At 50.6% G+C, this 13,735-nt stretch overlaps 1 protein-coding gene across 2 annotated transcripts in view; it reads left to right on the top strand.

Annotated features, from left to right (window-relative positions):
* dip2a (disco-interacting protein 2 homolog A) overlaps positions 1-13,735 on the top strand; it is a 341,096-nt gene that overhangs the window by 145,839 nt on the left and 181,522 nt on the right. For both annotated transcript variants that reach the window (XM_055871967.1, XM_055871968.1), the window contains one exon: positions 10,209-10,328. In XM_055871967.1, the coding sequence (XP_055727942.1) occupies positions 10,209-10,328 (120 nt within the window). The remainder of the gene's footprint in view (positions 1-10,208; positions 10,329-13,735) is intronic.

Below are 13,735 nucleotides of genomic sequence, written 5' to 3' on the forward strand. Positions count from 1 at the left end.
ACAGCAGATCCACAGCACCACAGCAGATCCATACCACCACAGCAGATCCACACCACCACAGCAGATCCATACCACCACAGCAGATCCACAGCAGATCCATACCACCACAGCAGATCCACAGCAGATCCACAACACCACAGCAGATCCACACCACCACAGCAGATCCACACCACCACAGCAGATCCATACCACCACAGCAGATCCACAACACCACAGCAGATCCACACCACCACAGCAGATCCACACCACCACAGCAGATCCACAACACCACAGCAGATCCACAGCAGATCCATACCACCACAGCAGATCCACAGCAGATCCATACCACCACAGCAGATCCACAACACCACAGCAGATCCATACCACCACAGCAGATCCACAGCAGATCCATACCACCACAGCAGATCCACAGCAGATCCATACCACCACAGCAGATCCACAGCAGATCCACAACACCACAGCAGATCCACAGCACCACAGCAGATCCATACCACCACAGCAGATCCACACCACCACAGCAGATCCACACCACCACAGCAGATCCACACCACCACAGCAGATCCACAGCAGATCCACACCACCACAGCAGATCCACACCACCACAGCAGATCCACACCACCACAGCAGATCCACACCACCACAGCAGATCCATACCACCACAGCAGATCCACAGCAGATCCATACCACCACAGCAGATCCACACCACCACAGCAGATCCACAGCAGATCCATACCACCACAGCAGATCCATACCACCACAGCAGATCCACAGCAGATCCATACCACCACAGCAGATCCATACCACCACAGCAGATCCACAGCAGATCCACAACACCACAGCAGATCCACACCACCACAGCAGATCCACACCACCACAGCAGATCCACAGCACCACAGCAGATCCACACCACCACAGCAGATCCACAGCAGATCCATACCACCACAGCAGATCCACACCACCACAGCAGATCCACACCACCACAGCAGATCCACACCACCACAGCAGATCCATACCACCACAGCAGATCCATACCACCACAGCAGATCCACAGCAGATCCACAGCAGATCCACACCACCACAGCAGATCCATACCACCACAGCAGATCCACACCACCACAGCAGATCCACAGCAGATCCACACCACCACAGCAGATCCATACCACCACAGCAGATCCACACCACCACAGCAGATCCATACCACCACAGCAGATCCATACCACCACAGCAGATCCACAACACCACAGCAGATCCACAGCAGATCCACAACACCACAGCAGAACCATACCACCACAGCAGATCTATACCACCACAGCAGATCCACAACACCACAGCAGATCCACACCACCACAGCAGATCCACACCACCACAGCAGATCCATACCACCACAGCAGATCCATACCACCACAGCAGATCCACACCACCACAGCAGATCCATACCACCACAGCAGATCCATACCACCACAGCAGATCCACAGCAGATCCACAACACCACAGCAGATCCACAGCAGATCCACACCACCACAGCAGATCCACACCACCACAGCAGATCCACACCACCACAGCAGATCCATACCACCACAGCAGATCCACACCACCACAGCAGATCCACACCACCACAGCAGATCCACAGCAGATCCACACCACCACAGCAGATCCACAACACCACAGCAGATCCACAACACCACAGCAGATCCATACCACCACAGCAGATCCACAGCAGATCCATACCACCACAGCAGATCCATACCACCACAGCAGATCCACAACACCACAGCAGATCCACAACACCACAGCAGATCCATACCACCACAGCAGATCCACACCACCACAGCAGATCCACACCACCACAGCAGATCCACACCACCACAGCAGATCCACACCACCACAGTAGATCCACACCACCACAGCAGATCCACACCACCACAGCAGATCCACACCACCACAGCAGATCCACAGCAGATCCACACCACCACAGCAGATCCACACCACCACAGCAGATCCATACCACCACAGCAGATCCATACCACCACAGCAGATCCACACCACCACAGCAGATCCATACCACCTGTGGGTGTCCTGTTATACCAGCTACAGTGGCTGGTGTCTGTGTACCCTGTTATACCAGCTACAGTGTCTGGTGTCTGTGTACCCTGTTATACCAGCTATAGTGGCTGGTGTCTGGGTGTCCTGTTATACCAGCTACAGTGGCTGGTGTCTGTGTACCCTGTTATACCAGCTACAGTGTCTGTGTACCCTGTTATACCAGCTACAGTGTCTGTGTACCCTGTTATACCAGCTATAGTGGCTGGTGTCTGTGTACCCTGTTATACCAGCTACAGTGTCTGTGTGCCCTGTTATACCAGCTACAGTGGCTGGTGTCTGGGTGCCCTGTTGTACCAGCTACAGTGTCTGTGTACCCTGTTATACCAGCTATAGTGTCTGTGTACCCTGTTATACCAGCTATAGTGTCTGTGTACCCTGTTATACCAGCTATAGTGTCTGTGTACCCTGTTATACCAGCTATAGTGTCTGGTGTCTGGGTGCTCTGTTATACCAGCTATAGTGTCTGTGTACCCTGTTGTACCAGCTATAGTGTCTGTGTACCCTGTTATACCAGCTACAGTGTCTGGGTGCCCTGTTATACCAGCTATAGTGGCTGGTGTCTGTGTACCCTGTTATACCAGCTACAGTGTCTGGGTGCCCTGTTATACCAGCTATAGTGGCTGGTGTCTGTGTACCCTGTTATACCAGCTACAGTGGCTGGTGTCTGGGTGCCCTGTTATACCAGCTACAGTGGCTGGTGTCTGTGTACCCTGTTATACCAGCTACAGTGGCTGGGTGTCCTGTTATACCAGCTATAGTGGCTGGTGTCTGGGTGCCCTGTTATACCAGCTATAGTGTCTGTGTACCCTGTTATACCAGCTATAGTGTCTGGTGTCTGGGTGCTCTGTTATACCAGCTATAGTGTCTGTGTACCCTGTTATACCAGCTATAGTGTCTGTGTACCCTGTTATACCAGCTACAGTGTCTGGTGTCTGGGTGCTCTGTTATACCAGCTACAGTGGCTGGTGTCTGTGTACCCTGTTGTACCAGCTACAGTGGCTGGTGTCTGTGTACCCTGTTGTACCAGCTACAGTGGCTGGTGTCTGTGTGCCCTGTTATACCAGCTACAGTGGCTGGTGTCTGGGTGCTCTGTTATACCAGCTACAGTGGCTGGTGTCTGTGTACCCTGTTATACCAGCTACAGTGGCTGGTGTCTGGGTGCCCTGTTATACCAGCTACAGTGGCTGGTGTCTGTGTGCCCTGTTATACCAGCTACAGTGGCTGGTGTCTGTGTGCCCTGTTATACCAGCTACAGTGGCTGGTGTCTGGGTGCTCTGTTATACCAGCTACAGTGGCTGGTGTCTGGGTGCTCTGTTATACCAGCTACAGTGGCTGGTGTCTGGGTGCTCTGTTATACCAGCTACAGTGGCTGGTGTCTGGGTGCCCTGTTATACCAGCTACAGTGTCTGGGTGCTCTGTTATACCAGCTACAGTGTCTGGGTGCCCTGTTATACCAGCTACAGTGTCTGGTGTCTGTGTATCCTGTTATACCAGCTACAGTGGCTGGTGTCTGTGTATCCTGTTATACCAGCTACAGTGGCTGGTGTCTGTGTGCCATGTTATACCAGCTACAGTGGCTGGTGTCTGGGTGCCCTGTTGTACCAGCTACAGTGGCTGGTGTCTGTGTACCCTGTTATACCAGCTACAGTGGCTGGTGTCTGTGTGCCCTGTTATACCAGCTACAGTGGCTGGTGTCTGGGTGCTCTGTTATACCAGCTACAGTGGCTGGTGTCTGGGTGCTCTGTTATACCAGCTACAGTGGCTGGTGTCTGGGTGCTCTGTTATACCAACTACAGTGGCTGGTGTCTGGGTGCTCTGTTATACCAACTACAGTGGCTGGTGTCTGGGTGCTCTGTTATACCAGCTACAGTGTCTGTGTACCCTGTTATACCAGCTACAGTGGCTGGTGTCTGTGTACCCTGTTATACCAGCTACAGTGGCTGGTGTCTGTGTACCCTGTTATACCAGCTACAGTGGCTGGTGTCTGGGTGCTCTGTTATACCAACTACAGTGGCTGGTGTCTGGGTGCTCTGTTATACCAGCTACAGTGGCTGGTGTCTGGGTGCTCTGTTATACCAGCTACAGTGGCTGGTGTCTGTGTACCCTGTTATACCAGCTACAGTGTCTGGGTGCTCTGTTATACCAGCTACAGTGGCTGGTGTCTGGGTGCTCTGTTATACCAGCTACAGTGTCTGGGTGCCCTGTTATACCAGCTATAGTGGCTGGTGTCTGTGTACCCTGTTATACCAGCTACAGTGGCTGGGTGTCCTGTTATACCAGCTACAGTGGCTGGTGTCTGTGTGCCCTGTTATACCAGCTACAGTGGCTGGTGTCTGGGTGCCCTGTTGTACCAGCTACAGTGTCTGTGTACCCTGTTATACCAGCTACAGTGTCTGTGTGCCCTGTTATACCAGCTACAGTGGCTGGTGTCTGGGTGCCCTGTTGTACCAGCTACAGTGTCTGTGTACCCTGTTATACCAGCTATAGTGTCTGTGTACCCTGTTATACCAGCTACAGTGTCTGTGTACCCTGTTATACCAGCTACAGTGGCTGGTGTCTGTGTGCCCTGTTGTACCAGCTACAGTGTCTGTGTACCCTGTTATACCAGCTATAGTGTCTGTGTACCCTGTTATACCAGCTACAGTGGCTGGTGTCTGTGTACCCTGTTATACCAGCTACAGTGTCTGTGTACCCTGTTATACCAGCTACAGTGGCTGGTGTCTGTGTGCCCTGTTATACCAGCTACAGTGGCTGGTGTCTGGGTGCCCTGTTGTACCAGCTACAGTGTCTGTGTACCCTGTTGTACCAGCTATAGTGTCTGTGTACCCTGTTGTACCAGCTATAGTGTCTGTGTACCCTGTTATACCAGCTATAGTGGCTGGTGTCTGTGTACCCTGTTATACCAGCTACAGTGGCTGGGTGTCCTGTTATACCAGCTATAGTGGCTGGTGTCTGGGTGCTCTGTTATACCAGCTATAGTGTCTGTGTACCCTGTTATACCAGCTATAGTGTCTGGTGTCTGGGTGCTCTGTTATACCAGCTATAGTGTCTGTGTACCCTGTTATACCAGCTACAGTGTCTGGTGTCTGGGTGCTCTGTTATACCAGCTACAGTGGCTGGTGTCTGTGTACCCTGTTGTACCAGCTACAGTGGCTGGTGTCTGGGTGCCCTGTTATACCAGCTACAGTGTCTGGGTGCTCTGTTATACCAGCTACAGTGTCTGGGTGCCCTGTTATACCAGCTACAGTGTCTGGGTGCTCTGTTATACCAGCTACAGTGTCTGGGTGCCCTGTTATACCAGCTACAGTGTCTGGTGTCTGTGTATCCTGTTATACCAGCTACAGTGGCTGGTGTCTGTGTATCCTGTTATACCAGCTACAGTGGCTGGTGTCTGTGTGCCATGTTATACCAGCTACAGTGGCTGGTGTCTGGGTGCCCTGTTGTACCAGCTACAGTGGCTGGTGTCTGTGTACCCTGTTATACCAGCTACAGTGGCTGGTGTCTGTGTGCCCTGTTATACCAGCTACAGTGGCTGGTGTCTGGGTGCTCTGTTATACCAGCTACAGTGGCTGGTGTCTGGGTGCTCTGTTATACCAGCTACAGTGGCTGGTGTCTGGGTGCTCTGTTATACCAGCTACAGTGGCTGGTGTCTGGGTGCTCTGTTATACCAACTACAGTGGCTGGTGTCTGGGTGCTCTGTTATACCAGCTACAGTGGCTGGTGTCTGTGTACCCTGTTATACCAGCTACAGTGTCTGGGTGCTCTGTTATACCAGCTACAGTGGCTGGTGTCTGGGTGCTCTGTTATACCAGCTACAGTGGCTGGTGTCTGTGTGCTCTGTTATACCAGCTACAGTGTCTGGGTGCCCTGTTATACCAGCTATAGTGGCTGGTGTCTGTGTACCCTGTTATACCAGCTACAGTGGCTGGGTGCCCTGTTATACCAGCTACAGTGGCTGGTGTCTGGGTGCCCTGTTGTACCAGCTACAGTGTCTGTGTACCCTGTTATACCAGCTACAGTGTCTGTGTGCCCTGTTATACCAGCTACAGTGGCTGGTGTCTGGGTGCCCTGTTGTACCAGCTACAGTGTCTGTGTACCCTGTTATACCAGCTATAGTGTCTGTGTACCCTGTTATACCAGCTATAGTGTCTGTGTACCCTGTTATACCAGCTACAGTGTCTGTGTACCCTGTTATACCAGCTACAGTGGCTGGTGTCTGTGTGCCCTGTTGTACCAGCTACAGTGTCTGTGTACCCTGTTATACCAGCTATAGTGTCTGTGTACCCTGTTATACCAGCTACAGTGGCTGGTGTCTGTGTACCCTGTTATACCAGCTACAGTGTCTGTGTACCCTGTTATACCAGCTACAGTGGCTGGTGTCTGTGTGCCCTGTTATACCAGCTACAGTGGCTGGTGTCTGGGTGCCCTGTTGTACCAGCTACAGTGTCTGTGTACCCTGTTGTACCAGCTATAGTGTCTGTGTACCCTGTTATACCAGCTATAGTGGCTGGTGTCTGTGTGCCCTGTTATACCAGCTACAGTGTCTGTGTACCCTGTTATACCAGCTATAGTGTCTGTGTACCCTGTTATACCAGCTACAGTGGCTGGTGTCTGTGTGCCCTGTTATACCAGCTATAGTGTCTGGGTGCCCTGTTGTACCAGCTACAGTGGCTGGTGTCTGTGTACCCTGTTATACCAGCTCTCTGTCTGGTGTCTATCTGATAGGGGGCGTGTTGTATTGAACACCATGTTGCTGCTGGTATATTAGAGGGGCGAGCTGCTTTAATGATACATGTTTTATTGAAGAGAAAGCTGAATGAAAGATGAAGCTATGTGGGTAAACAACAGATTACCTTTCGTGGTGTTTTTTTAATTGGTCTGTGTTGACGTCTGACCCCGTTGTGCCCAGTGTTGCTCTGAGCTGCTTGATGAGAAAATGAGAGGTGTCTGGAGACGAAGGTCTGAGGCTAGGGACTAGAGGGGTCTGGAGACGAAGGTCTGAGGCTAGGGACTAGAGGGGTCTGGAGACGAAGGTCTGAGGTTAGGGACTAGAGGGGTCTGGAGACGAAGGTCTGAGGTTAGGTACTAGAGGGGTCTGGAGACGAAGGTCTGAGGTTAGGGACTAGAGGGGTCTGGAGACGAAGGTCTGAGGTTAGGGACTAGAGGGGTCTGGAGACGAAGGTCTGAGGCTAGGGACTAGAGGGGTCTGGAGACGAAGGTCTGAGGTTAGGGACTAGAGGGGTCTGGAGACGAAGGTCTGAGGTTAGGGACTAGAGGGGTCTGGAGACGAAGGTCTGAGGCTAGGGACTAGAGGGGTCTGGAGACGAAGGTCTGAGGTTAGGGACTAGAGGGGTCTGGAGACGAAGGTCTGAGGCTAGGGACTAGAGGGGTCTGGAGACGAAGGTCTGAGGCTAGGGACTAGAGGGGTCTGGAGACGAAGGTTTGAGGCTAGGGACTAGAGGGGTCTGGAGACGAAGGTCTGAGGTTAGGGACTAGAGGGGTCTGGTGAAGCTGGTTGAGGTTAGGGACTAGAGGGGTCTGGTGAAGCTGGTTGAGGTTAGGGACTAGAGGGGTCTGGTGAAGCTGGTTGAGGTTAGGGACTAGAGGGGTCTGGTGAAGCTGGTTGAGGTTAGGAACTAGAGGGGTCTGGTGAAGCTGGTTGAGGTTAGGGACTAGAGGGGTCTGGAGAAGCTGGTTGAGGTTAGGGACTAGAGGGGTCTGGTGAAGCTGGTTGAGGTTAGGGACTAGAGGGGTCTGGAGAAGCTGGTTGAGGTTAGGGACTAGAGGGGTCTGGAGAAGCTGGTTGAGGTTAGGGACTAGAGGGGTCTGGAGAAGCTGGTTGAGGTTAGGAACTAGAGGGGTCTGGTGAAGCTGGTTGAGGTTAGGGACTAGAGGGGTCTGGAGAAGCTGGTTGAGGTTAGGGACTAGAGGGGTCTGGTGAAGCTGGTTGAGGTTAGGGACTAGAGGGGTCTGGTGAAGCTGGTTGAGGTTAGGGACTAGAGGGGTCTGGAGAAGCTGGTTGAGGTTAGGGACTAGAGGGGTCTGGAGAAGCTGGTTGAGGTTAGGGACTAGAGGGGTCTGGAGAAGCTGGTTGAGGTTAGGGACTAGAGGGGTCTGGAGAAGCTGGTTGAGGTTAGGGACTAGAGGGGTCTGGAGAAGCTGGTTGAGGTTAGTGACTAGAGGGGTCTGGAGAAGCTGGTTGAGGTTAGGGACTAGAGGGGTCTGGTGAAGCTGGTTGAGGTTAGGGACTAGAGGGGTCTGGTGAAGCTGGTTGAGGTTAGGGACTAGAGGGGTCTGGTGAAGCTGGTTGAGGTTAGGGACTAGAGGGGTCTGGAGAAGCTGGTTGAGGTTAGGGACTAGAGGGGTCTGGTGAAGCTGGTTGAGATTAGGGACTAGAGGGGTCTGGAGAAGCTGGTTGAGGTTAGGGACTAGAGGGGTCTGGTGAAGCTGGTTGAGATTAGGGACTAGAGGGGTCTGGAGAAGCTGGTTGAGATTATCTCTCTCTCTGTTTTTATTTTACTCTTTTCTTTCTTTCTCTCAAAATTCAATTTATGAGCTGATATTCGGTTGTACAATTTGATTAAATATATATTTTTCGCGAATTTAATCTTGTTAACCAGAAAGTTATAACATGTAAGGAGCTGTTCTTCTGCATGACTTTTCTCTGTCTGTTTCTCTCAATTCAATTCAAGGGGCTTTATTGACATGGGAAACATATGTTAACATTGCCAAAGCAAGTGAGGTAGATAATATACAAAAGTGAAATAAAAATTAACAGTTAACATTACACTCACAGAAGTTTCAAAAGAATAAAGACATTACAAATGTCATATTATGTATATATACAGTGTTGTAACGATGTACAAATGGTTAAAGTATAAAGGGGAAAATAAATCAGCATAAATATGGGTTGTATTCTTGGTTGGTGAGCGGACCCAAGACCTCACAACCATAAAGGGCAATGGGTTCTATAACTGATTCAAGTATTTTTAACCAGATCCTAATTGGTATGTCAAAATTTATTTTCCTTTTGATCGCATAGAAGGTCCTTGCCTTGTCTCTCAGATCGTTCACAGCTTTGTGGAAGTTACCTGTGGCGCTGATGTTTAGGCCAAGGTATGTATCGTTTTTTGTGTGCTCTAGGGCAACGGTGTCTAGATGGAATTCGTGGTCTTGGTGACTGGACCTTTTTTGGAACACCATTATTTTTGTCTTACTGAGATTTACTGTCAGGGCCCAGGTCTGACAGAATCTGTGCAGAAGATCTAGGTGCTGCTGTAGACCCTCCTTGGTTGGGGACAGAAGCACCAGATCATCAGCAAACAGTAGACATTTGACTTCAGATTCTAGTACTGTGAGGCCGGGTGCTGCAGACTGTTCTAGTGCCCTCGCCAAGTTGTTGATATATATGTTGAATAGGGTGGGGCTCAAGCTGCATCCCTGTCTCACCCCACGGCCCTGTGAAAATAAATATGTTTTTTGCCTATTTTAACCGCACACTTGTTGTTTGTGAACATGGATTTTATATTATCATGTTTTTCCCCCAACACCACTTTCCATCAATTTGTATCGCAGACCCTCATGCCAAATTGAGTCAAAGGCTTTTTTGAAGTCAACAAAGCATGAATACTTTGTTTTAGTTTGTTTGTTTGCCAATTAGGGTGTGCAGGGTGAATACGTGGTCTGTCGTACGGTAATTTGGTTAAAAGCCAATTTGACATTTGGTCAGTACATTGTTTTCTCTGAGGAAATATACAAGTCTGTTGTTAATGATAATGCAGAGGATTTTCCCAAGGTTACTGTTGACGCATATTCCACGGTAGTTATTGGGGTCAAATTTGTCTCCACTTTTGTGAATTGGGGAGATCAGTCCTTGGTTCCAAATATTGGGGAAGATGCCGGAGCTGAGGATGATGTTAAAGAGTTTTAGTATAGCCAATTGGAATTTGTTGTCTGTATATTTTATAATTTCATTGAGGATACCATCAACACCACAGACCTTTTTGGGTTAGAGGGTTTGTATATTGTCCTCTAGTTCATTCAATGTAATTGGAGAATCCAGTGGGGTCTGGTCGTCTCAATTTCTCTCTTCCCCCTGACTCTAGGTGTCCCAGTGAACAGCAGAGTGTCCTCTAAGATCCAGCAGCTTCTCAACACTCTGAAGAGACCAAAGAGACCGTCACTTAGAGAGTTCTTCATTGACGACTTCGAGGAGCTTGTAGATGGTAAGTTGCAGATCTCTAAGCTGTTTCTACAGCTCTGTTCTATAGAGTCCAGTTGAACGTTTCCAGGAAAGCCTTTACATGGACATCCAGGGGTTGTTAAGGGCGTGGACAGGATGCAGGGAAGGCAGTGCTGACTGGAGGGGTAGGTTGTTTGAGGTTGGGAGGCGTGGGGGCCGCGATGGCGTCTCAGACGATTAGGGAAGAATAACTGTCACTTCGGAATGGCTTCGGGTGCGTTCCGGGGAGAATGGTGTCAAAATGTTTTGCTCATGGTTGGTGAACAGGTGGGAGCGGAACATAGACCCACTACATCCAGAATGAACACGGTGGTGGATGTGTTCATGGGAAAAGGGAGTGTGCTTGACTGCCTAGTTGTCACTGGGAGTTTAGTGAGATGTGTGTTGGTGTTGATTTCACCTCTTTCCATCCCGTTGACAAGAGCAGCGGAGGCTAATCTGGCTGTTTATTACGGACAGATTCTCAAGGAGTTGGTTAGTTTTGGGAAGTTTGCAAGTGGTTTTCATGTGCTCTCGGCTGGGTGCCAAGCGGAATCCATTAAACATGTTGTCTCCTTTTGGAGAAAGGTGTTTGTTTCTTAACAACGCAGAACGGCAGCTAAATGTACAGCCCTAGGATAAGCAGGGGGAGGGGTGGTACTCGGGGGGAGGGGTGGTACTCGGGGGGAGGGGTGGTACTCGGGGGGAGGGGTGGTACTCGGGGGGGAGGGGTGGTACTCGGGGGGGAGGGGTGGTACTCGGGGGGGAGGGGTGGTACTCGGGGGGAGGGGTGGTACTCGGGGGGGAGGGGTGGTACTCGGGGGGAGGGGTGGTACTCGGGGGGGAGGGGTGGTACTCGGGGGGGAGGGGTGGTACTCGGGGGGGAGGGGTGGTACTCGGGGGGGAGGGGTGGTACTCGGGGGGGAGGGGTGGTACCCGGGGGGGAGGGGTGGTACTCGGGGGGGGGGGGGGGGGGGGGTGGTACGCAGTGTTTTCAGTGTGGGGACAAGAGGTTTACAAAGTCCAGAGACGGGGAGATGGTGACCACGCAAGGTCCAGAGACGGGGAGATGGTGACCATGCAAGGTCCAGAGACGGGGAGATGGTGACCACGCAAGGTCCAGAGACGGGGAGATGGTGACCACGCAAGGTCCAGAGACGGGGAGATGGTGACCACACAAGGTCCAGATACGGGGAGATGGTGACCACACAAGGTCCAGAGACGGGGAGATGGTGACCACGCAAGGTCCAGAGACGGGGAGATGGTGACCACGCAAGGTCCAGAGACGGGGAGATGGTGACCACGCAAGGTCCAGAGACGGGGAGATGGTGACCACGCAAGGTCCAGAGACGGGGAGATGGTGACCACGCAAGGTCCAGAGACGGGGAGATGGTGACCACGCAAGGTCCAGAGACGGGAGATGGTGCAGACAAGGTCCAGAGACGGGAGATGGTGACCACACAAGGTCCAGATACGGGGAGATGGTGACCACACAAGGTCCAGAGACGGGGAGATGGTGACCACACAAGGTCCAGAGACGGGGAGATGGTGACCACACAAGGTCCAGAGACGGGGAGATGGTGACCACACAAGGTCCAGAGACGGGGAGATGGTGCAGACAAGGTCCAGAGACGGGGAGATGGTGACCACACAAGGTCCAGATACGGGGAGATGGTGACCACGCAAGGTCCAGAGACGGGGAGATGGTGACCACGCAAGGTCCAGAGACGGGGAGATGGTGACCACACAAGGTCCAGAGACGGGGAGATGGTGACCACACAAGGTCCAGAGACGGGGGAGATGGTGCAGACAAGCGCAACCAGCAGGCAGCGGGGGCTGGGACACATGGGGCAGAGGCTGGGGTTAGCTCTGCTCTGAGGCCGGCTACTGGAGGGGATACCGGGGGAGAGGAGAGTAGAGCTGGGCCAAGTGGTGGTGCATAGGCCATGGAGAAAGATGGGGGTGGGGGGTTACAGCTGGGTAACAAACAGAGATTCTGGTGGTTTAGGAGGAGGTGAGTACTGGGTCTGTGGAGGGGGGTGAGTCAGAGGGAGAGGAGGATGAGGAGGCCTTGTTTTCAGAGCTGCCAGCCAGTCAGGTGGAGTGCCCACTATACAGTGCATTCTGAAAGTATTCAGACCCCTTGACTTTTTCCACATTTTGTTATGTTACAGCCTTATTCTAAAATTGATTAAATTGCTTTTTTTTCTTCATCAATCTACACACAATACCCCACAATGACAAAGCAATACCCCATAATGACATCACAATACATCACAATACCCCATAATGACAAAGCAATACCCCATAATGACATCGCAATACCCCATAATGACATCACAATACCCCATAATGACATCACAATACCCCATAATGACATCACAATACCCCATAATGACATCACAATACCCCATAATGACAAAGTAATACCCCATAATGACAAAGTAATACCCCATAATGACATCACAATACCCCATAATGACATCACAATACCCCATAATGACATCATAATACCCCATAATGACATCACAATACCCCATAATGATATCATAATACCCCATAATGACATCACAATACCCCATAATGACAAAGCAATACCCCATAATGACATCACAATACCCCATAATGACATCACAATACCCCATAATGACATCACAATACCCCATAATGACAAAGCAATACCCCATAATGACAAAGCAATACCCCATAATGACATCACAATACCCCATAATGACATCACAATACCCCATAATGACATCACAATACCCCATAATGACATCACAATACCCCATAATGACATCATAATACCCCATAATGACATCACAATACCCCATAATGACAAAGTAATACCCCATAATGACATCACAATACCCCATAATGACAAAGCAATACCCCATAATGACATCACAATACCCCATAATGACATCACAATACCCCATAATGACAAAGCAAAAACAGGTTTTTAGAATATTTGGCAAATTTATACAAATTTAAATATCATTTAAGTATTCAGACCTTTTACTCAGTACTTTGTTGGAGCACATTTGTCAGCGATTACAGCCTCGATTCTTCTTGGGTATGACACTACAAGCTTGGCACACCTGTATTTGGGGAGTTTCTCCCATTCTTCTCTGCAGATCTTCTCAAGCTCTGTCAGGTTGGATGGGGAGCGTCGCTGCACAGCTATTTTCAAGTCTTTCCAGAGATGTTCGTTCGGGATCAAATCAAATGTTATTTGTCACATACACATGGTTAGCAGATGTTAATGTGAGTGTACTGAAATGCTTGTGAGTGTTATAAAATATAAAAAATATTCTCTGGCTGAGCCACTCAATGACATTCAGAGACTTGTCCCGAAGCCACTCCTGCGTTTTCTTGGCTGTGTGCTTTGGGTTGTTGTCCAGTCTGAGG

The sequence above is a fragment of the Salvelinus fontinalis genome, chromosome 19 (assembly GCF_029448725.1).
Source record: "Salvelinus fontinalis isolate EN_2023a chromosome 19, ASM2944872v1, whole genome shotgun sequence".
NCBI classification, from domain to species: Eukaryota; Metazoa; Chordata; class Actinopteri; order Salmoniformes; family Salmonidae; genus Salvelinus; species Salvelinus fontinalis.